The sequence below is a fragment of the Thalassophryne amazonica genome, chromosome 12, assembly GCF_902500255.1.
Source record: "Thalassophryne amazonica chromosome 12, fThaAma1.1, whole genome shotgun sequence".
Lineage (NCBI taxonomy): Eukaryota > Metazoa > Chordata > Actinopteri > Batrachoidiformes > Batrachoididae > Thalassophryne > Thalassophryne amazonica.
Genome location: NC_047114.1, coordinates 39,084,661 through 39,109,872, shown reverse-complemented (window position 1 = coordinate 39,109,872; position 25,212 = coordinate 39,084,661). Strand labels below are relative to the sequence as shown.

General features: G+C 41.3%; 1 protein-coding gene across 1 annotated transcript; it reads right to left on the bottom strand.

The window, feature by feature from the left end:
• Positions 1-24,207, bottom strand: LOC117522408 (leucine-rich repeat-containing protein 52-like). The gene is made up of 2 exons (XM_034183801.1): positions 23,274-24,207; positions 1-667 (listed from the first exon to the last, which is right to left on the bottom strand). Exons 1-2 carry the CDS (start codon positions 23,914-23,916, stop codon positions 339-341), a joined length of 972 nt encoding a protein of 323 aa, XP_034039692.1. The 5' UTR covers positions 23,917-24,207; the 3' UTR covers positions 1-338.
• Between the last annotated feature and the right edge of the window lie 1,005 nt (positions 24,208-25,212).

Below are 25,212 nucleotides of genomic sequence, written 5' to 3'. Positions count from 1 at the left end.
TGCACAGAGATGGTGTGATAACAGAGCGGTAATTAAGCAGGACGAGTGTGTGCTCTGATGCTGGTTTATACCAACAAGAAACAGTTTCCTTAATATAAGCAGTTTTGTTCATATAAGCACATTTTCATGTGTCCATATAGTAAAAGTGTTACATCATCTGAACACTCACGCCCAAGATATAGAAAGTTATTTGTGGTTTCTGTTCAGTCTTCTTAGTTTTTATCCTTTTACATCAGAGCCCATTAAACTCAGTGTGACTGCAGCTTCATTCCACTTGAGTCGTGGACGCTGGCAGGAGGCACGGTGGGATTTTATGGCAGGCAGGGTGCGTGGAGAATTTAAACAGTGAGCGAGGTTCTCGTGTTGCCACAGCGGTGTTCTCTCCTGGATCGACTGGTGCTCCTCGTCTCGCTGGGTTCATTTTCATTGTCCGGGTCGAGCTGTTGGTCCTTCTTCTTGATGTAGCGCTCGTAGAGCACCATGATGATGCCCATCACCCAGGCAGACACGGTGCCGGCGGCGAAGATGACAAAGCCAATGACAACAAAGAAAAGGTAGTCCCAGGAGCCCAGACTCTGGTGACATAACTGCCGCAGCTGGATGCCCACTTCACCCAGACGGCGGCGGCGCATGTCAGGAGGAGAGCTGCACACGGTCTGCACCTCATCTATCACACAGACACACCAAGAAGAACACAAATCGACAAGAGCAACTGGATAGAATGAAAACAAGACAAAAATCCAGATCTGCCTTCAGGATCTCTGACTGGTAGAAGACAGCAGCAACAATTTTTTGTTAATCTTTTGAAATAAAATAAAGAATTCTAAAAAGCCAGGTTTGGAAAAGCTTGTCTCAAATAAGGCTGTAAATCACATTGGGACATGATGTGGCCCAAGGTAAAGACCCTCATTAATAAATACTGCATAGAAAAGATTCTAAATTCATTCATTCAGTTTCTATGCCCTCTTAAGGGCCTTTCACACCGAGCGTGCAAATGTGGCGCGCATCGCTCAAACTCCCGTTAAGGGTCACTGGGAGGCTGGACCCTATCCCAGCAGTCATAAGGCATGAGACAGGGTGAAATGGTGACTCTGAATTGATCGTAGGTGGGTGTGTGTGAATTCATTCACATGAGCAACATTTAGAATTTGTCTGGCACAGTAAAGGTGATAGAGGAGCAGGTAATGGAAAAATCATGCATTTGGTGCTACAAGCACCAAATTTGGAATGCTGATTCTCATTCACCCCGTTCAGGTTTCAAATCCTGTAAAACCTCGGAGAGGTCGCCACGCTGTGAGATCTCAGTAACATTGAGAACTGCATTGAGACGCTCTGATCACGCTGCACTTTAACCGCTGCACACGGACAACACCATTAACATCGCAACATAAAACTATTTTTATATTGTGCCTAAAACACTCATGAATATATTCTCTGGGCTTAGAGACGTTGTTATTGTATTTATTTTATGTAAACATGCGAGAATCACAGGCTGTCTCTCCATTTTTTCAATGGGACCTGCTGTGAGCTACAATCACTTCCTGATCATGTTGTTCTGGGGGAAAGTGAAGTTTGCTCTTTAACATCTTGATTATTGTTCTTTTCAACACTGTTTGTCCTCTTTATTCCAGACTAATATATATAATATGTCCTAAATTCAGTTTGCGTTTATTAAATTCCACGCAGATTAAACATAGCAGACACGGATTATTTGTTATAATTGTTTTAGCAAGTTTTCAGGGTATCATGCAGCACTCTCTTATTAACGTGATGAAAAGCATAAAAAGTTACATTTTTGTAGCATAATATTCATTTACAATTGTCATCATGTGGATTCTCTATGTTGTTTTGACTGCAGCGACTCTGGCATGCAAGGGATTATGGGATACATGAAAACCCCAAATGATATTACTCAGCATATCTGGTCAACTGACCACTTGAAAATTCAAGATGGCATCCATTTTCCAAAATGGCCACCAAAATGACGTATCAAAAATCAGTTTTTGCATAGAAAAGCTATTTCATTGATTAAAATTGTATTGATGTCAATTTCCATTTAGCTATATTATATTTTATTTTATTTGCAATTTGTTGTATTAATTATGTTTTATTTTGCTTACGTGCTAAAATTAATTTACTGTAGTATTAATGGATTCCACCCATCATGTTTTGTAAGTGTTCAGCTTTTGAAAGTACTGCATGTAGGAAAATTAAAAGGTGTTGTGTTGAATGTATTTTATTGTAATTTTTAATATCTACAGTACTTTCTGAATACTTTCTAGATGCAATGTATGATCATCTGGTCAAAGAAGCACTTTACTGTTGTTTTGTGCCTGGTACAATAACAATTAGCTCGTGCTTCCTAACACTGTGTTTTGCTGTAAATAATGAGGTGGCATGGTGGCTTAGTGGTTAGCACTGTTGCTTTGCAACAAGATGGTCAGGGGATTGCTTCCCACTTGGTCCTTTCTGTGTGGAGCTTGTGTGGGTTCCCTTTTAGTGCCCCAGCTTCCCCCTCTTCCAAAGACATGTAGATTATGCAAATTGGTGTGAAAGTGTTTGTCTGTCTATATGGGGCCAACAGACTGGCGTCCTGTCTAGGGTGTACCTTGCCTCATGCCCTATGACTGATGGGATAGGCTCCAGCCGCCCAAAGGACCCTTAATTGGAGTAAGTGGGTATAGAAAATGAATGAATAAATATTGTGCCAATCAAATTAATTTTGCTATGTTTCAAAAATAAATGAGGGTTATACACCAGTGCTACGTATACTCCAGAAAATATGGTAACGGTTTTGTGTTTGTGTACAGTTTTTGTAACAGTCACGGTAGCGAGACAAAAATGGGCAATTCCATGAAAAATGGGATATGATGAGTCAAAAAATATTTTCAGTTATAGATTCTGAAAAAGGGTGCAGCTTATTTATAAAACCCCCAACTTACTATACAAGTTGAATTTACTAGGAAATATCCCTTTCCCACATTAATTGTGACTGTCAAATGACGAGTTAAATTTGCTGGTTATCAGTTTTCGTCAGATCTTCTCAAAACGTTTAAACCCAGAAAAGCAAGAACAGATGTAACTTGATGTAAAATTGTCAGCAATTGGATTATTTCATCTTATTCCTAACCAGATCAGTAAAATATTTCAGAAAATATGTCTTTTTATCTCCAAGTCATGTCAATGAATCAGATGCAATGTCCCTCATGTAACATCAGTCACATGAAATTTTTCACAACCCTGAAGCCAGCGCTGCCAAGTGCTTCACTATTTGTTCTGTACTGCAGTCAGTATACAGTATTAGCGAGCCTACGCCCCCTGTATACCTTGAGTTCACAGTCATGAATTGTCAGTTTGAGGAAATTTTCATGTGTCGTTGTCTTGTAATATCCGTCACACTCATATTTTTGTTTATATATAAACAGAAGCATCATTGGATATCTTTTCTTCCCTTCCTAAATACTTCAAGACCTTAACTATACCCACATACAAGATTAGGGACGTATGGCTTCAACTTTGAGCATGAGACTGGTTGAAATGGCTCAGACTCCTTACAAATGTAACTTCCACCACGGTAGAATTGTCCAAATGATGTTTTGGTAATGGGGGTGGATATGTTGATGTTTTTGAGGTGTAGTTACACATGGCCAGTCATTTATGCTGCTTGTGTTGTCGTATGGACTTCACAATGTCCAACTAGTGGACACAGGGACATGGAGTGCTAGGACTACTTGCAGCTGTGACATTTTATTCAATGATGATCCAATTCAAACATGATGTTCAACTCTTCTGTTTGATTTGGATGTATCTGTACTATCACTAGAATTTGTGTCAGTGATGTAAATCTGTATTTAATATGGATCATACACTGGAAATTTGCTCATCAGTTTCATCAAGTATTGGTCACACTGAAAAAAATTAGAATAATATTTACTTGAAAAAACCTAGGAAAGTTTTTTCACTCAGAAATTCTAAGTAAATTTTACAAGGGGAATTCTTAAGTAGGGTTTTACTTGCATATATTAGTTTTTCTAAAAGAGTAACTCAAGTAACATTTACTAGCAATTATCAATTGAATATTTTAATTGAATTTTACTCTGCCTTTATTCATAAAAAGTAAAACTTTTCAGCTGTTCCCCTTGTTTTCACTCAAGGTTGCCAAAATAAGTGCACTAACTGCTTGTCCACCACCCCTGCACAGAGTTTTAAGTCCCTTTGGCTGCCCTTGTTTTCACTTGGAGTCGCCACAGCAGATCTTGGATCATCAGTTCATGAATGTGTTCATTATTAAACAACCATCGATGCATCTTGATGCATCTTTTTTCTAAACAGAATTTGTTTTGTCTGTTTGACAAATTTAAGTGTTTTTAATAATCCATAGTAAGCAGAGGTGTGGCCAAGTGGTTATTGCACTTGGTTTCAGTGCAAAAGGTATGGCAGTTCAAACCTCACCCCTGCCGCATTTCTCCATGTAATGTGGAGGTCCATCAGGAAGGGCATCCAGTGTAGAATTTGTGCCAAATCAACATGAAGATCCAAATTGGATCTGCTTTGGCAACCTTGAGTGAAAACAAGGGGAACAGCTGAAAAATTTTACTTTTTACAAATAAAGACAGAGTAAAATTCAATGAAAATATTCAGTTGATAATTGCTAGTAAATGTTGCTTGAGTTATTCTTTTAGAAAAACTAATATACGCGTGCAAAATTTACTTAAGAATTCTCTCTGTAAAATTTATTTGGAATTTCTGAGTGAAACATTTTCAAGTAAATATCATTCCAATTTTTTTTTTCAGTGCAGCAAATGTTCTGGGAGCAAACCAGTAAATTATAAACATTGTGAATTCTGCAAGAAGCAGTATTTTTCTTGGCAAAAAGAAAAGTTCTTCAGCGTTCTCAACACATGTTGGAGGAATCTCTATCCAAACTCAGTACGTTGGACACTTTGCTATGGCACGTTTTACAAGTTGGCTATGACATTTTGCTTAGTATGATGTTTATAAATATTCTAATAGAATTGTCTGAGTTTTCTGGATGTATAACATGAAATCCCAACAATATGTATTTTAAAAAGATTACTTAAAAAAAATGCACAATATGATACCTTTCACTGCAAGTTAATATGGTCATTGAAAATTCACTAAACTGGCAAAATTTGGTGTAAGCTGAAATCCAGGCATCATAATTAGGGAATAACCCTGTTGTGTCTGATGATTTGTGGACATTAATGCTGGAGTTTACAGTTGCAAATTGAGTTTTACAGATATTTGCAACCGTAATCCAGCATTAATGTCCGTAAATCATCAGACACAAGGGGGTTATTCCCATTCTAATCCAATTCGAACATTTGCACGGTTTATTTTGTTTATTTGATTTATACTGGCCACTTTCCAAATTGTTGCGAAAGGGTGTGGTCAGCTCGTCAAAGCTTACATCAAAGCGACAGTGTCTTCATGCCAAACTGGAAATTCTGTGAACAGACCCACAGATTTCTCCATCTCATCAGCTGCATTGATTAATTCTGTATCAGAATCCACATAAATACTTTCGTATGGTAGCTTAAATCTACGCATTTCAGCACTGTCGTCCCTGCACTATTTTGTCTCGCTCTCAGCTGACAGTGCCATTACTGACATCTGCGTAGCAACGCGGCCAGGGCGTGGAGTGATACATCAAATGTGAAATGGCTGAATATTTTGCCACCGCCAACACAATATGTTATAGTCTGAAACCTCACACAAATAACCAAACAGATTTGCGGAATAAATGTAATTGGATTAGAATGTTGGTTTATTTTTGAAATGCATTTCAAAATGACACCTCATTTAAATTAAGACAGCATATTTACATGGAGGAGTTCCGTAACAAATTTTTTATTTTCCTTTTAACAACGTCTGCAGGAGTTAGCGCATGTATACATGCATGAGCTAAAAATGACCGGAAGTTACTTTTGACCTTGGGTGATGCTCACACATATAGTGTGCACTGATGGCTGTGAGATGTCTGTTAAATCACTTTAGAGGTGTTAAATGATTACTTGGAGGTGTTATCTGGTTACAAAAACAGCATTTTTAGATTTAGAAGTGTTTATGTCTCACTAGGCGTTACATAATATATGAAAAACTGTGTTTGATTTACACAGAAATGCAGCTGTTTCAGAGCATTTTCCGCCATGTTGGATTAGCAGACAGAGAAAGACCAGTCGGTGGGCATAAATTTAGGCACCCCAACAGAAAAAAATACATCAATATTTAGTAGATCCTCCTTTTACAGAACTAACAGCCTCTACTATAGCTTCCAATGAGAGCCTGGATTCTGGTTGAAGGTATTTTAGACAATTCTTCTTTACAAAACATCTCCAGTTTAGTCAGGTTTGTTGGTTTCCGAGCATGGACTGTCCGCTTAAAATCACACCACAGATTTTAAATAATATTCAGTTCTGGGAACTGAGATGGCCATTCCAGAATGTTGTACTTGTTCCTCTGCATGAATGCCTTAGTAGATTTTGAGCAGTGTTTAGGGTCGATGTTGAAAGATCCAGCCCTGGCGCAACTTCAACTTTGTCACTGATTCATGAACATTGTTCTCAAGAATCTGCTGATATTGACTGGAATCCATGCAACCCTCAAATTTAACAAGATTCCCAGTACCTGCACTGGCCACACAGCCCCACAGCATGATGGAACCACCTCCAAATTTTACTGTAGTTAGCAAGCATTTTTCTTGGAATGCTGTGTTCTTTTCAGTCATGCATGCCACCCCTTGTTATGTCCAAATAACTCAATTTTAGTTTCATCAGTCCACGGCACCTTATTCCAAAATTAAGCTGGCTTGTCCAAATGTGCTTTACCATACCTCAAGCGACTCTGTTTGTGGTGTGTATGCAGAAAAAGCTTCCTCTGCATTACAGCATCTCTTTGTGCAAAGTGTACTGTATAGTTGAACAATGCACAGAGACACTATCTACAGCAAGATCATGTTGTAGGTCTTTGGAGCAGGTCTGTGGGTTGACTATGACTGTTGTCACCATCCTTCGCTTCAGCTTATCTGAGATTTTTCTTGGCCTGCTACTTCGGGCCTTAACTAGTACTGTGCCTGCGGTCTTCTATTTCCTCAGTATGTTTCTCACAGTGGAAACTGACAGCTGAAATCTCTGAGATAGCTTTTTGTATACTTCCCCTAAACCATGATGTTGAACATTCTTTGTTTTCAGGTAATTTCAGAGTTGTTTAGAGGCTCCCATGTTGCCACTCATTAGAAGAGATGCAAAGAGGGAGAAGAGAAGCGAGAGAAACATTTGCAAATGGCCACCTTAAATACCCTTTCTCATGTTGGATTCACCTGTGTAAGGAGGTCAAGGGTCAGTTAGCTTACCAACCCAAGTTTGCGTTCCAATAATTAGTGCTAAATGTATTCAAATCAGTAAAATGACAACGGTGCCCAAATTTATGCACCTGCCCAGTTTTGTTTAAATAGTTATTGCACACTTTCTGTAAATACTAGAAACATCATTTCACTTCTGAACTGTCAGTGTGTTCGTCTGCTATATGATATATTTAACTGAAATTTCTGAGCCAAGACAACCAATGATTTATATAGGAAAATCATGAAAATTATCACAGGTGCCCAAACTTTTGCATATAACTGTAACCACTGAATGTGATTGGCCCATGATACTCAAGATCAGTTTCTGATATGTTTGTTCATATAAATATAAAAATGCAACTCTGCCAAAAATATCATATATATGTACCTTTTTTTACCTGTTACCTTGTGATATTCAGGGATAAACACCAGCACCAATGAGCCTCTGTGCCAACATAAAACTTCTTCTGACAGGATTTTTATTTGTAAATGATGGATGGCAGCAAACTCTGCTCAAAATGTCAATATAACTGACATTCACACGAGCAAAAGAAGCTCAACAATGTCTGTTACTTTGCAGAAAACTTCACGGCAGTGGGAGTGTCATTTCACAAGTCTTGAGTTGATGCAAATGTGTATTATGTAAAACTTGGATGAATTATTCAAACTCTTTTCCCTCTGAGGATTAGCTGACTCTGCCTCCCTGAAACCACAGATAATACTGTTCTCGTCATCATGCAGTGACTCTGACTACAACTAAATCCTTATGGAAATCCTAAAAATCCTGACAAAATATCTGAGTTACGTCTCAAGACAGATACAGTTTTAAAGGCCTATCATTCAAACTTAAACATAGTGTGTGATGGATGCTGAGCTCTACCGCAGCTACAAAAGAGGCATGTGGAAGAAAATGATCCTCGAGCCTTTGGTGCGATTTTCAGACTATTGTTGCTGTCTGTATTTCTGTAACCACAGTTATTAAATGGGTTTAAGCTTTATGCTTGGAGGGAATTCCCATTGGGAGAGATGAAAAAAAAAACTTGGAAGTTAGTGCACAGGGGACTTTTTCCATGATCCCATTTCGGCACCAACCACCCCAACACACACATTCTTATTTTGCCCTGTGTTGTTTTAACCCAACATATCCTGTCACACACAGGGGAAATTTTCAACTTTCACAGAATAACACTCATCATATGACAATGAAAACGTCTCAGGTGGCGCACAGTGAAGCTGAAGAAATTCAAATATAAATCCAGTGGGAGCAGTGAGAGTTTTTCCTATAAAACACAGTCTGGCAGCAAAAACACACACACACGCACTCACTCACTCATCTTCAACTGCTTATCCAAGATCGGGTCGCCGAGGGCTGGAGCCTATCCCAGCAGTAATAGGGCGTGAGGCAGGGAATACCTTGGACTGGACACCAGTCTGTCGCAGGGCCACATATAGACAAACAAACACATTCACACCCGCATGCACACCTACGGACAATTTAAAGTTTCCAATGCACCTAACCTGCATCTCTTTGGATGTGGAAGCCGGATCACCCGGAAAGAACACATGGCAGACATGGGGAGAACATGCAAAGTCCAAACAGAAAGGCCACAGGTGAGAATCAATCCCATGACCTTCTTGGTGTGAAGCAACAGTGTTAACCACTAATCCACCATGCTGCCTGCCAGCAAAAAAAAAAAAAAAAAAAAAATGGTGGGGGGATCTGATGAAGTTGTGAGAGTAAAACATTCATGAAAATAACAAAAATGGATATACAATCAGTGTCATATTTCAATCTGAGGGAGGAAATTGTCACAATGGATTGTACAAATTCTACTGTTTGTGGACTATAGTGCATCCGGAAAATATTCACAGCGCTTCACTTTTTCCACATTTTGTTATGTTACAGCCTTATTCCAAAATGGAGTAAATTCACTTTTTCATTTTTTTCCCCTTAAAATTCTACTCACAACACCCCATAATGAGAACATAAAAAAGTTTTTTTGAAATTTTTGCAAATTTATTAAAAACAAGAGCAATCAAACTGATTGCTCTTGTCATCTGCCAAGGGTTGACGAGGACTCAAAATAACTGATATGTGATTCACATCGTGACCTGGACTTTACCTGGATTCGGATTCTACAGCAAAATGCAATAATTGCATAATGATACAGAATGGTCTGACTGATCAAAATGTTGCAATCTCATATTTAATTCATAAGCTGAAACAAAATTGTGTCTTCCTGATCTTCTTTTTACATCGTGATGTCATATGTTTCTGCTACAGAACCTGCATAGTGATCCAGATCACTCCCAGGTCTACCTTATCAGGTCTACCTTTGTACAATAGCCACATGTGATTTAAATGTTGTCAAGATCCGTCAAGCAGATTTGATATGATCCTCAAAATATTGAAATTAAAAAATGATCAAGAATTGGGATCTTGATCCCAATCCCACTCCAAAATTTAATGTAGTCTTACATAGTTTAATATCTATCTGTGGTGAAAATTTCAACTAAATCTGTGCAGCAGTTTTTATGTAATCCTTAAAAGCCTATAAAGTAAAATCTTGAGCCACAATCTGGATCAGGATCACCTCTAAAATTCAATGGAGTCTTCCATGTCCTTGATCCAGAATGTGGATCCGGATCACCTCCAAAAATTAATGGAGTCTTCCATGGTCTAATATTCATCTGTGGTGAAAATTTTGTAAAAATCAGTGCAGTAGTTTTGATGTTATCCTGCTAACAGACAGACAGACAGACCAATAAATAAATAAACGCTGATGATGTAATTATGTCCTTGGTGGAAGTAATAAAAAATGAAGAAATCACATGTACATAAGTATTCACACCTTTTGCTAAATACTTTGTTGATGCACCTTTGGCAGCAATTACAGCCTCAAGTCTTCATGAATCAGGTTAGATGGGGAGCGTCGGTGCACAGCCATTTTCAGATCTCTCCAGAGATGTTCTATCTGATTTAGGTCTGGGCTCTGTCTGGCCCACTCAAGGACATTCACAGAGTTTTCCTGAAGCCACTCCTTTGATATCTTGGCTGTGTGTTTAGGGTCATTGTCCTGCTGAAAGATGAACTGTCACCCCAGTCTAAGGTCAAGAGCACTCTGGAGCAGGTTTTCATCCAGGATGTCTCTATACATTGCTGCATTCATCTTTCCCTCAGTCTTGACTAGTCTCCCAGTTCCTGCCGCTGAAAAACATCCCCAGAGCATGATGCTGCCACCACCATTCTTCACTGTAGGGATGGTACCTGGTTTCCTCCAAACATGACACTTGGCATTCACACCAAAGAGTTCAATCTTTGTCTCATCTGACCAGAGAATTTTGTTTCTCATGGTCTGGGAGTCCTTCAGGTGCCTTTTGTCAAACTCCAGGTGGGCTGCCATGTGCTTTTTAATAAGGAGTGGCTTCCGTCTGGCCACTCTACCATACAGACCTGATTGGTGGATTGCTGCAGAGATGGTTGTCCTTCTGGAAGGTTCTCCTGTCTTCATAGAGGAATGCTGGAGCTCTGACATAGTGACCATTGGGTTCTTGGTCACCTTCCTGACTGAGGCCCTTCTCCTCCGATTGCTCTGTTTAGAATGGTGGCCAGCTCTAGGAAGAGTCCTGGTGGATCTGAACTTTTTCCGTTTATGGTTGATGGAGGCCACTGTGTTCAGCGGGACCTTTAAAGCAGCAGAAACGTTTGTGTGCCCTTCCCCAGATTTGTAAATGGTAAATGCACTGAATTTATATAGCGCTTTTCCAACTGCATCAGAAGCTCAAAGCACTTTCCAGTTATGTCTCACATTCACTCATTCACACAGACACACTCACACACTGATGTTAGGATGCTGCTATGCAAGCTGCTCACTACACACAGGGCCCTTAATGAATTTCCAGTCTGGCTGGGTTTTGAACTGAGGGTCCTCTGGTCTGAAGCCCAATGCCTAACCATTAGACCATCACCTCCCCAACTTTGTGCCTCAAGACAATCCTGTCTCGGAGGTCTACAGACAATTCCTTTGACTTCATGCTTGGTTTGTGCTCTGACATGCACTGTCAACTGCGGGACCTTATATGAGTATGGAGATAGGTGTGTGCCTCTTTAAATCATATCCAATCAACTGAATTTACCTCAGGTGTACTACAATTAAGCTGTAGAAACATCTCAAGGATTATCAATGGAAAGAGGATGCACCTGAGCTCAATTTTGAGTTTCATGGCAAAGGCTGTGAATACTTATGTGTGTGATTTGTGATTTTTTAAATAACTTTGCCAAAATCTAAAAAAACAAACAAACAAACTTTTTCACATCGTCATTATGGGGTATTGTGTGTAGAATTTTGAGGAAAAAAATGAATTTCATCCATTTTGGAATAAGGCTGTAACATAACAAAATGTGGGAAAAGTGAAGTGCTGTGAATACTTTCCAGGTGCACTGTATGTTACCCCATAAGGTAATAACTAAGCATGACAGTAATGCAAATTTTTCCTTTTTAGAAGATCATATGTTAAATTCTGGTCAATTTCTGTGTGGCTGTTGACACTCCCATGAACACTGCCATCCAGGTGATGGCAGTGTTCATGACAGTATGAACATACAGTCTTGAAGGCAGTTACCACACATTTGCTAAAAGTGCTGAATCACAAACAGAATTTTCAGTTTTGAAATTGCCTCTTTTTTTTTTTTTTACAAATGAAAAAAAGATTTGTAAAAAAAATTGAAAAAAAATTGTAAAACCCACCACACGTTTCAGTAACGTGTTATACCGACCAGCCAACCACTGATGTCAGGAAATTAATCTTCCCACAATGCATTGTGGCATGTGTGTCTAAATGCTAAAAACTTTCAAAATTAGTGCATTACTCTAAAACTAAAACATATAGCTGATATTTTCACTTTGTAAAATGACAGACGTGATGTTAATTTCAATAACTTGAATTAGTTTGTTTAAAATTTTAACCATAAGTCACAACTGTCTGCATGTGCATGACTCCAGTAATATGATGGCAGGTCTGTGTGGTGTTAAAAATAAGTTATCTTCACCAGGCCCCTTCTTTTCCTCTCTGGTCACCAGGTCTCTTTTGCTGAGAGAAGGCTGATCTGAGACAGAACTGCTGACTTGTTGTGTCAGTAGCTGCCAGAGTACTGAAGTCAATACTGAAAGCTATCAGTTTAGCTTTTATCTGTTATATCCGCTAAATTTTATCAGGGTTTATCGGTTTAGCTTTATAAAAGATAACTTTTCAGTTCGCGGATTAATGGTTATCGAAGCTAACTTTTTGGTTAGCTGTGCCCACCACTGTGCTAAAGGCAGCTGTACAATCTTGAGGCTGTTGTAACATACTCTATCTGATTCCCAGCTGCACATTAAGCTGATATTATCCGTCGTGGCACAAACTGTATGAACACAACTGCTGATAGAGTTCAAAAAGAGGTTTAATGAGTATAACAGGGAGGAGGTCAGTACACATGTGGTCCAGCAGGCTGAGGCATAGTCAATAAACAGACACAGGTCAAAATACACAGTGTGAGGACTATCAGTGGCAAGACAAACTTGAGGTCAAAAACAGGCAAAGTCAAAATACCAGCAGGCAAAACAGGACAAAACAAAGCATGGGACGAAGGCTGGAAAGTGACACGAAATCAGCAATCTGGCAGTGGGCTGTGAGACTGTGAGGGCTTTATGGGAGCAGGTTAATCAAGGTGTGATGAGGTGCAGGTGTGTGGATGGCTCTGCAAGGGGGCATGGTCGGGGAAGACAAAGGTAAGTGCAAGAGTGTGCAGTGAGACAAAAGCAAAGTGAACTGGAGCAAGATAAATAAGTGATGGAGCAAACAGTGACGGTAACGGTGCAAAACGTGACGTGTTCAAGACAAACCATAATTACAGTAACGTGAACAAAACAAAAAGTGGCAAGACTAATCTAAAAGCAGAAAACAAGAAGGTCAATGATGATAAGCAAAACTAGAACAGAATTGATACTTGTAAAAATATAAAAGTAATTGCAATAACTGATAATAAGGTGACAACATAAACTAAGACACCAAAACTAAATGAACAGAGGACAAAATGAGAGACTACAGAATAATTCAATAAATAAAAATGAACTAACCAAAAAAACAGAGAATGCAATAAATAACAAACGGAACATAATCAGATAAACAACATGAAGATAAATACTGCTCTACAGTCGAAATGCTTCTAAATAAATGTAGTCAAACTTTACTAATTTGGGCCACTGAGAATGAAAATGATGTTTTGAAATGGTTGATTGGCTCTAGTTTTAATATATTGATACTACTATGCTACTCAGGGTTAGTTATGCATCTAGTTTTAAGATATGTTATCTACTATGCTACAAGGGTTACCTTTTGATGATGTGTAAAGTGTTACAAAAAAGCAGGTGAAATATTATTATATGAACAGTCAGAGAAACATGAAAAGACCTATGTGTACATTTATCATGAAAACTTGACTATCAACATGGTATAACTATGTAGACTAAAGATGCAAAAACTGAAATATCTTAGAACAGTAGCCAACCAGTCATTTTATTCTCATATTTGAATTCAAGATGCCAAAATCCATCGTAAATAGCACATTATATTTCTGAAGCAGACAACGTCTTAAAATTGTAGATCAGTGTAATAACCAAAACCTGTGACTAAGGCATAATATAATTAATGTAATAAACAGAATTTACTAAGACTAAAGCAACATAAGGGACCAAGAGTGAAAGCAAACAATAAACAATAAGGCAAGCAAAAGATACACAGAGACTAAATGAACAAAAACAACCAAAACTGAAGCATGACCATGACATGAATAAAACACTGAAGATTCAGAACCTAGGCCAAAGAGAACCCACAACTAAAGACAGGAGCCCATCATGGGCAAGAGCATGACAGTACCCCTCCCCAAGGGACCATCACCAGCGGCTCCAGAAAACAAACAACCAAGAAGATGGGCCAGAATCCCAAGGAACTGTCCAAAAACAACAGGAACAGCAGGCGGGGGGCAGAAAAAACTGACCGGGAATAACCAACCCCCACAAGGGGGCAATCTAGCACAAATGAGGAGACAACCAGGCAGGTAGGCAAAACGGCAACCATGGTGTCTGGAGGGTGACCGTGAGGCAGGCCACAGTGAGACAAAAAGGCTGAAGGTCAGCTACGGAAGCAAACAGAAAACATGGCAGGCCCAATGAGGTGGCTGGAAGAACCCCCAAACACTCCTGGTGCGTCGGGAGGTCGGCCCTGATGACTAAACTGATTTACAGAAGATTCAGGGGATGGCTGGATTACTGACCAGGACAGGAGGCAGGAGAAGGGAGTGCACCTGGGACCAATGTGGGACCTAAGACGTCACAACAGCTAACTCCCTCTGGGGAAACAGACCTACCAAACTGCCATGGACATAAAAAAAAAACAGAGGGACTTGAGTACTATGCTGAGGGAGAGAAGAACTGTAAGCAACCGACCCACAAAAACCACTGACAAAAATTTGAATCTACCATAGACACTGGAAGCAAAACTGAAGTAATGCCTGCACCAAAAAAACAAACAAAAAAGATCCACTCTGAAGATATACTGATGTACAATAAAACAACCGAATAATGAACAGAAAGAAAAACCAATGGCGGACTGGACTGAGGAAAAAACTGGCTTCAGAAGGGAGAAGAAAAAGGAAAGAAGCCAACAACATGAAAAGTTAAGGGGGTCATCAAAATCAACGGTTTAAACCATATCCTCTCTAGGGAGCGGAACAGAGCAATTAGAGACCGGTACAAACACACAACCCAACGAAACAAGCCATCAACCCAACCATATGGAGGAAAAAAAAGACCAATCAAAAAAATAAAAGCCAGTTAGAAAAGATCGTGATGAGACGGTCCACAGAGAGGAAATGAGACTCATGCCACTGTAGTGTCAGGAGAACAACCTCTCTCCCAATGTCAGTATAAACAAAGACCTGGTCATGGATTTTAGGAAAGAGGATGAGACTCATGCCCTCATCTACACTGGAGGAGCTTCTGTGGAGAAGGTCCACAGGGTCACCATCAGTTCTAACTTCATGGACATACAGCAGCTGTCATTAAAAAAAAATGCCCACCAACACCTGTACATGGTTAGGGTTAGAGCAAGGAGTAGGGTTAGTAATAGTGAGTTAAAAAACCTCCGTCACAAAAATTTGAATCATTTCGTGACAGGAGGATGAAAAAAAAAATGTGAGACTGGGCTGTCCTGCTACGGCAGCTGCCCCACATGAAAGAAAACCTTGCAAAAAGCAGTGAAAACATCCCAGAACATCAATGGCACCCCACCCCCCAACAATGAAGGACATTTACACCACATGATGCCCCAAAAAACAAAGATCATCGTGAAGGATCCTTGTCATCCTCCACTGTCATTCTACTCTTTCCTGCCCACTGGCAGGAGACTCAGGTCAGTCCACTCAGGCTATTCAACACACACACACATGTGATATGTAGAGACTGTTTTAATGCACAATAATAGCAATTTGTCCATGTGTACATAAATATCTCTTCTTATCCTCTGTGTCTCACAGATCTGCAGACTTGTATGCAGCTGAAGAACAGCACAGCATGCTCCACTGAGCTCCACTGAGCTCCACCGGGCTCATACCACCACCACACATTTCAAAGCCTCCGTCCTCTCCGGCTGTGCAGGGCTGAACCACATACGCTGTCAGACTCTGCCTTCAACACACATCATCCACTCACACACACTCAGAAGCATGCACAGATAGACACACCCCTCTGTGACACAAACTTTCCTTTTATCCTTGCAGTGACTAAATGTGTCCGTTTGTGCATGTGTGCATCTGGCACTAACAGCTTGGAAGGAACCCTTCTAATTTTCTCCCCCACAAAAGGGACTGACATCAAAGGATAGGGCTTTCCCTTCTCTCCTTCCCCCATTATTTCACACTCTGCTCTATTTCCAGACCCTTCTTATATAACAGAAACAAAGTACTAATCTAGTTCAGGAAGGCGGGACGGAGAGAAATATGTTGGTTCTTTCCCGAAGCCTTATTCTTCTCTCTGTTGACGTGTTTCCTAAAACGAAGAGACAAGCGAGCTGTGTTACATGAACCAGGTGAAAGTCAGCAGAGGACTAACGTCTTCAGAGGCAGAGCTGAGTGCAGAAGCGTTTGCAAAATGTCATCCTTCTATTAATATATATGCATTTTATTTGTAAAATTTTATTTGGTCGTCTGTGCACTTCTGCACGTCTGCAGACGTTCTATCCAATGTTAGAGGGGCTGAGCTGTTCTGTGCAGACTGTGTTCCCAGTGAGACTGAAGGACATGCTGTGTGATGTGTAGAAGAGCTACGAGAACATGATATTGTGCTTCAAGTGTGTGGGACGTTGCCTCCCACTTTATTTTTGAGTGAAACCAAATAATGAATATCATGTCAAAGGGCAGGGCAGTGGCTACAGCCCCAATCACATGGCACTAATGAAGGACAACGAAGACCAAACGAAACAAGGAATCTGGACTTACGTTGACTTTCGGAGGCATCGTTTAACCATCGTCCAGCCTCGTTCCTGCATCTGGCGCTTAGTCGGGAATTTTCAAACTGTGGAAAAAATGTGAACGAATCCCAAAGACAACCTCAATTCATCTATATTTCTTTTTGCTGTCTGTCTTCCTCATCGTTTACGTAGTTTTTGTAATGTCAGCATTCCGTTTGACTGTCCAACTTCGTCCAACCCTCCCAAGTCTAACATAAATGCATGAACGTTGACGATAATAACTAAATAACTAAAGCTCAATAACTAAAGCTCCGACGAGCTGCACGTCATTTGCCTGTGAGCACTCCTTGTGGGAGGAGTCGTCCAGCCCCTCGTCGGAATTCCTTTGTCTGAGAAGTTGCTGAGAGACTGGCGCTTGTTTGATCAAAATTTTTCTAAACCTGTGAGACACATCGAAGTGGACATGGTTCGAAAAATTAAGCTGGTCTTCAGTGAAAATTTTAACAGCTGATGAGAGATTTTGAGGTGATTCTGTCGCTTTAAGGACTTTTCACGGTGCGAGACGTCGCTCAGCGCTCTCAGGCGGCGTCATCAGCCTGTTTCAAGCTTAAAACCTCCACATTTCAGGCTCTGTTGATCCAGGACGTCGTGAGAGAACAGAGAAGTTTCAGAAGAAGTCGGTTTCAGCATTTTATCCGGATATTCCACTGTTAAAGGAGATTTTTTTCATGAAAGACGTGCGGGCGGATTGCAGCGTCGGCTCGCAGCCGCTGCGACGCTCCGCCACAGGAAAAACACCTCTATTGGAAGCCTTGAGGACAAGTTGGAACATCTCCAGCTGATAAACAATTTCTCATATACTCACTCCACTGAAAGCCATCAAAAGCCAACTGGATTTTAACAAATGGTTATCAACACGGAGGTGTTTTTCCTGTGCCGCCGCGCCGCATCGGCTGCGTCCCGACGCGCGGACCCGTCCGCACGTCTTTCATTAAAAAAATCTCCTTAACAGTGGAATATCCGGATAAAATGCTGAAACCGACTTCTTCTGAAACTTCTCGTTCTCTCACGACGTCCTGGATCAATAGAGCCTGAAATGTGGAGGTTTTAAGCTTGAAACAGGCTGATGACGCCGCCTGAGAGCGCTGCGCGACGTCTCGCACCGTGGAAAAGTCCTTAAAGCGACAGAATCACCTCAAAATCTCTCATCAGCTGTTAAAATTTCACTGAAAACCAGCTTAATTTTTCGAACCATGTCCACTTCGATTGTGTCACAGGTTTAGAAAAAAGTTTGATCAAACAAAGTGCCAGTCTCTCAGCAACTTCTCAGACAAAGGAATTCCGACGAGGGGCTGGACGACTCCTCCCACAAGGAGTGCTCACGGCGAATGACGTCACCGACAGGCATGGAAAAACTCACGCATGCGCACGAGGGTTCAAGCATGTTTGACGTAAAAACATATGAATGAAATCCATATAGTTTTTGAAAAAAATAAAAAGTACCTATACTTTACGGACAGCCCTCCTACATAAAAGACCTATTTCTCTCAAATATTGTTCACAAATCTGTCTAAATCTGTTAGTAAGCACTTCTCCCATGCCGAGATAATCCATCCCACCTCACAGGTGTGACATATGAAGATTCTGATGAGACAGCATGATTATTGCACAGGTGTGCCTTTGGCAGGCCACAATAAAAGGCCACTCTGAAATGTGAAGTTTTTGTTTTATTGGGGGTCAGTAAACCAGTGGTGTGACCACTATTTGCCTCATGCAGTGCAACACATCTCCTTCACATAGAGTTGATCAGTAGCAAGACGCCATCAAATGTGAGAATTTGCCCACTAAAATCAATTACGATGACGAACTTCAGTCAGGTTGAGAGCCCAATGAGGACGATAAGCATGCAGAGGAGCTTCTCTGAGACAGCTTCTGTCAGTTTGTGCAGAAATTCGTTGGTTCTGCAAACCGATTGTTGCAGCAGCTGTCCAGGTGTCTGGTCTCAGACCATCTTGGAGGTGAACATGCTGAATGTGGAGGTCCTGAACTGGTGTGGTTACATGTGGTCTGCGGTTGTGAGGCCAGTTGGATGTACTGCCAAATTCTCTGAAACGCCTTTGGAGAAGGCTTATGGTAGAGAAATGAACATTCAATTCACAGGCAACAGCTCTGGTTGACATAACTGCAGTCAGCATGACAAGTGAACAGTCCGTCAAAACCTGTGACATCTGTGGCATTGTGCTGTGTGATAAAACTGCACATTTTATGGCCTTTTATTGTGGCCAGCCTAAGGCACACCTGTGCAATAATCATGCTGTCTAATCAGCATCTTGATATGCCACACCTGTGAGGTGGAATGGACTATCTCAGCAAAGGGGAAGTGCTCACTAACACAGATTTGTGAACAATATTTGAGAGAAATAGGTATTTTGTGTATATAGAAAATGATTTAGATATTTGAGTTCAGCTCATGAAAAATAGGAACAAAAACAACAGTGTTGCATTTTCTATTTTTGTTCAGTGTACAAATGAGGTTTGAAACAAATTTAGAAAGAAAGGATTTCCTGTGACTTTTGACTGTTCAGACTCGCAACATTAAATCTGATTCATATAAGATGCATACATAAATTGGATTTTTACTGGCAGTCTGAACAAGGCCAAACAGTTACTTTAGCAAATGCAGATTTGATGTATTATTTACATTGTCAGGGAACATCAGCGGTATTTTGGCATGCAGTGTGGAGTGCCAGCATGCAGTGTTGAGGACCCCAGCAGCTGGAACTAGTATGCTTTGCATCGTACCCCCCACCCATATTCTTCATATCATTCTATCACCATCTGATTTTTGGCTCATCTGTTACATGAAAGTTGTTCCAGAACTCCAGAAGTGTTTTTATTAATTTATTTTAATGTTCTAAACTGTTGTGTGTAGCCATTCCACCTAATCCCATCAGATCTCAAACAGCAGAGTACATTCTGAGTAGTACTTCACTGGAAGACTGTTTCTCCATGAAGAGGAAGGGCAACCATCCCTTTGCGAAATGTACCGGATCCACTGTGGCAACCACAGCAAGTTGACAGCAAGAAAAAAAATAAGAGGTATACTGCTGTAATTTCATATTTACTATAATGAAATTGTTGATGTGTGGGCCGCTTGTTTGCTTGATTGCTTATTTTAACACAGATACATCTACTTCCTGGAGGGTGTTCTTGATCTGGCCAAAAGTGGGGAAACAGACACATGTGACTACTGTAATTTTGACACTGTTTTCTTGATATAGATGTGTGAAACCTGCAGTGGTGATTAAAACACTTCGGATCAGATGTAAGATTTGCAGGACTCTCCTTTACCTGCGTTAAATATAATGGTATTCCATGAATTTAGCAGGGAATGAATAAAGCCCCGTTTACACATAGACGGTAAGAGCTCCCGGAAGCGTCCCGGAAGGGTTTTTGGCCCTCTTAAGGATTAAACGCCGTTGTTAACGCCGGCACTAGGGGGCGTGGCTTAGTTCCAGCTTTACCGGGAATCACCGAAAAAAATTATTCAACATGTCGAATCATTCCGGGAGCGCTCCCGGAGAATTCGCGTGACGACGGAGACAACGCGAACAACGGTGTTTGATACTTTTTAATCGCCGTTTCATCCTGCCCCTTCCTGTAGTGCCGCAGTTTATACCGCCGTAATTGCCGGCCTGTGTTGTATCCCTAATCAACGGTGTGTAAACGATAGAGCCCACATCGGCGTCCTCAAGGGCGTTTTAACCGGCGACAGAGGCAGACAAAACGGCGGCGCTAGCGGACAGTACGCCATTCTAAACGTCACCTCCCAGTTATTAACGGCATTCCAAACGGCTGATAGGCGGCGGTCAGTATGAAAACGCTAGCGCACTGCATGCAGGCCTCTCACTCGTGGCCAGCTCCAGATATTTTTGCAGAGAAGCTCCTGTATGCCTCCTAAAAGAAAATTGGCAGCGGCAAGGACTTACCAAGAAGTCTGGTTCAGAAGCAGAGGGGAGGTGGAGACGGAGCAACACGTTGAGGAGGTGGGAAAGGAAAGGAGAAGAAAAGGCTGAGGATGATCTCCCTCCCCCTGCAGTGACAGAGGCATATTTCCTGCTGCTTCAGCCTATTATGCTCTGGGGGCGGTGCCTATATGCAAAAGTTCCTGGAGTAACGCAGGATTTGCCTGTATAAAACCAGCGGTACACAGGGCGTTATCGGCGGCAGCAGAACACCGCCGTTCTCACGCGCGTCTTAACCTGCGATTGTAAAGAATAGAAACTGGGTATTAACCCCCGTGCCTGACGTGTGCCGGATGCTACGGCGTCAAAACGCCGCTTTATTCAGCGGATTTAGTGGCGTTTTATCCGCATTTTGTGGCTAGTACGGCGGTCAAAACGCCGGCGAAATGCTCCGCCCCTTTCCACCGCGAAAACAGCCGGAACTACTGCGAACTTCGGTCTACGTCCTACCCGCCGACAAAACCGTCTATGTGTAAATGGGGCTTAAGATTCATAGAGTCAGTGAGTGAGTGTGTCTGCAAAACCTGTCAGTGACTCTGAAGACTCTGAATTTTGGGTTCTGTCTGAAAAATATAGATGAGGACCAGTGATTCTTCTAAACGGCAGACAGGTCTATCATGTTGCTTGTGAAGCAATTTGTAGGTTCTCGTCCTGTACTTCAGGCTGTGCGTCCTTGAACAAGACATTTTAACAGCACTGTCCTGGTCCACCCAGCTGTAAATGGTTACTGACCTCAGCTGGGCACGTAACCTGTGATGGAGTGATGTTTTATCCAGGGGAACCTGTAGACCCTTATCACTTTAAGCTCCAGAATTAGGGGATAACACCGGCCACATGGATCTCATAGGACTTACTTTTTCACACATTTGAAATAGATATTAATGTTCCACAAAACTCTTCTCTAAAATTCTTTAAACCTGCACTGAAGCTTTGATCCTGATCACTGAACTATTGATCCTAATTGCTGACCTTTAATCCCTATCACTCAGTTCAGTTTGATTGTTCCAGGTCAAGATGCAGCCGGGAAGTTAATACAGTAGACAGGAAAGATAAGATCTACAGACGATTTAAAATAAAAGATTTCTTCAGTGACAAGCACAGAATTGTTTGCCACTTCTGGGTTTGCAGGTGTTGCCAAATAAGATGTTGGGCTGTGCCTGATTTCCGGGCTGAGGCAGCATTTGGGTTGGAACTGAGGAAACAAATAGATTTCTTTTTCCCCCTTTTGTTTTAATTTTGGAGCAGAGATACAAGCTATGCCTTCCTTCTGTTCCTTTATGTTCATGAAAAATGCTTATGCTTATGTAAGTAGGTAATGAATGAATGAATATGACATGAAATAATAATAAATAATGCACTGGCTTGTCTGACATTCAGTCATATATGATAACATTCACAGCAGGATAATTAAGGTGCATGGTGCCACATTGGTGGGTACAAAATATTGTGTTGAAATCACCCTTGTGTTGTGGAAAAGATAATATTCTGTAAATTAATATTAAATGTATTAAATGTGATCAGATTTACCCATGGTCCTGACAGCCAGACGCTGTCCCCCCTCCGGTGTCTAAGACCAGGAGCCTTCTTTGGCATTTTTCTCAGACGTTTTAATATCCAGGCATACATGGGTATTATTAGGCCACCAGTTTCCTGAACCATCATCTTCAAACAGACACCTTATTTACACAAATTGTAATTAATGCTGATTATGACTGTGGCTCAGTGCTACAACCTAAAAGGACACTGAATTGACCCCTGATTACTTTTGCAAATGAAAGTGCAAAATGCTGACATTATTATGCTCATTTATGTTCACTTAACACTAATTAACCATGTCTGAGTTGAACTTACTTTTGACAGTTTCAGTAAAATACTCAAAAATTAAAACTTGGTAAATCTAAACATAAATATAGACTTTTGATTAGATTCTTCTTGAAAATAATACAATAAAAAGACCATTCTATAATAATAATAATAATAATAAAGTAATAACTATGATTCAACAAAAAACAACAAACAACAATAATCAAATGGATATTCACTCTAAAACATTTCAGTGGAGAGTCAGTAAGATATTTACCCATCTTTATCATAAACTATTTGTTTTTTTTTATCTTTTTTTTCATCATGCTTGTTTTTATTAGTTTGCATTTTTGTTTGTTTATTTTTAAATCCTGCCAAATATTTTTGCAGGATGATGCACATAAAGTAGAATTCCTACACATTAAATCTGACAGTCTGCACTTAATGACCTCTGAATTGACTATTTGAGTCCACCCCACTGAAAGATGAAATAATAATTTGCTTGATGTCCAAATACTTGCCAACATATAAAATAGAAGAGAAGAGAAGAGAATAGAATAGAATAGAGTTTGAACCTTGGAACTTGAAGCCCGCCAGGTGGATCCAAAGGCACAAGTCTTCGTTGTGGCACGCGCAGCTCCATGGGTTCCCACTGAGGCCCACGGACCGCAGGTTGGACAGCGCGATCAGAGCTGTGATGTTGAGGACTGTCAGGTTGTTCCGGCTCACATCCAACACCTGCAGGGCCAAGTTTTCCACAAAAGCCTCCGCGTGGATTTCCGAGAGCGCAGGGTTGTCAGTCATCCTCAGCATCACCAGGCTCGCTAAGGGCCCGAAGGTCCTGTCCTCGATCCGGGTCAGCGCGTTGAAGGACAGGTCCAGGTAGGTGAGCTTCCGCAGGTTCCCGAAGGTGGACTCGGAGATCTCGGTCAGGGAGTTGTTGCTACAGTCTAGGTACACCAGGTCGGAGAGATAGTTGAGCGTCAGCGGCGGCAGCTCCGCGATGCGGTTGTTTGAGATGATGAGCTGTCGCGTGGCCAGCGGCAGGTTGGCCGGGAAGGTGGTCAGGTGCTGCCCGGCGCACTGAACCACCAGCTGGTCATCGCACACGCAACGGTCCGGACAGCCCGGAGACAGCACCGGGGACGCGAGCGCGTCCGTGGTGAGGATGAGCAAAACTAGGAAGGGTTGCGTAATTGGCTGCGGTGCAAGACGCATGTCATCGCCGAGGGCTTCATCAACCCCGCTGAGAGAATGTCACTCACATTCTTCATTGATACATCCGCACGAGGGTTTCTGCCCCAGAATGTTCCCCCGAAACAGGTCGAATCCCGCCGATCCGATCCGGGCGCGCGGCAAACCTCTGCGCGTAAAAACCTCAAGTCATCGTGATCCAGCGCACGTCCGCTCTGCTCGACCTGACCATCACAGTCATCTTCAGACTTTAAGTTCTCAGCGATCACGTTTCCTCCATGTGAACTCTGATTTGTTCCACTGTGTCCTCTATCTCTTAGAAACTGGAGCCAAATGAAGAGGGCGCACTGATGTCGCGCGCGTCTGTGTGTGTGTGTGGGGGGGGGGTGATCTCACACTTTGAGCTGGTGATCTGAGCCCTGGAGGTAACAGAAGATAAACATCAAATATTAAGTAAAACGTAATTAAAGATGGCTGCAGATGTGTCAGTGAACAGCCTCATCTGTTGTTTACTTGTGAGGACATAAAACAAAAAAAGTGTCTGCAAAAGCCCATGAGCATTAAATCTAAAGGTTTTTAGTCAAAGTCACAGGGGTTATGTTGAGCTTATAGGTGGACATATAGAAGACAGAAGACTTCTCTGCATATGCAAACAAGTCAAGACTCAAATTTGCTTAGTGCTTACGGGCCAGTTTTCATCAACCATCCATTTTGGATACCTGCTTATTCCAATTAAGGGTCACAGTGGGGTTGGGGGTGGGGAGGGGTAGACATAGGGCATGAGGCGGAGTGCACCCTAGACAGGACATCAGTCTGTCACAGGGCCACATGTACTCAGACAAACACATTCACACCTGCACGCACTCCTACGGTCAATTTAAAGTTTCCAGTTCACCTAACCTGCATGTCTTTGGAAGAGAGAACCCACATAAACACACAGGTCAGAAGCGATTCGAGGACCCTCTCGCTGTGAGGCAACAGTACAGATTAAGCCACTGTGCCACCCTAGTTGTCAAATTTGTAGTCAAAATATCTCATTAAACATAATACTAGCATGTTGCTCGTGGGGATCCACGGGCTCGAGATTGCGTATTGTTTATAAAATAGGTAGGTGACATTTTTCAAGGGTGGTAATAAATTGTGCACAGTTTCTATAATGAGTTGGAATGGCGTGTGAGTCTAGAATGTTTTTAGAACCTTAGACTTCAGCACTTTTTAGAATAACTCAAACCTTTTATTTACTGTTAATTACATAAAATTTTTAATATTAATTTACTGTCTTAATGTATTTATAAATTGTTTAGGTTCTTGTTATCATAT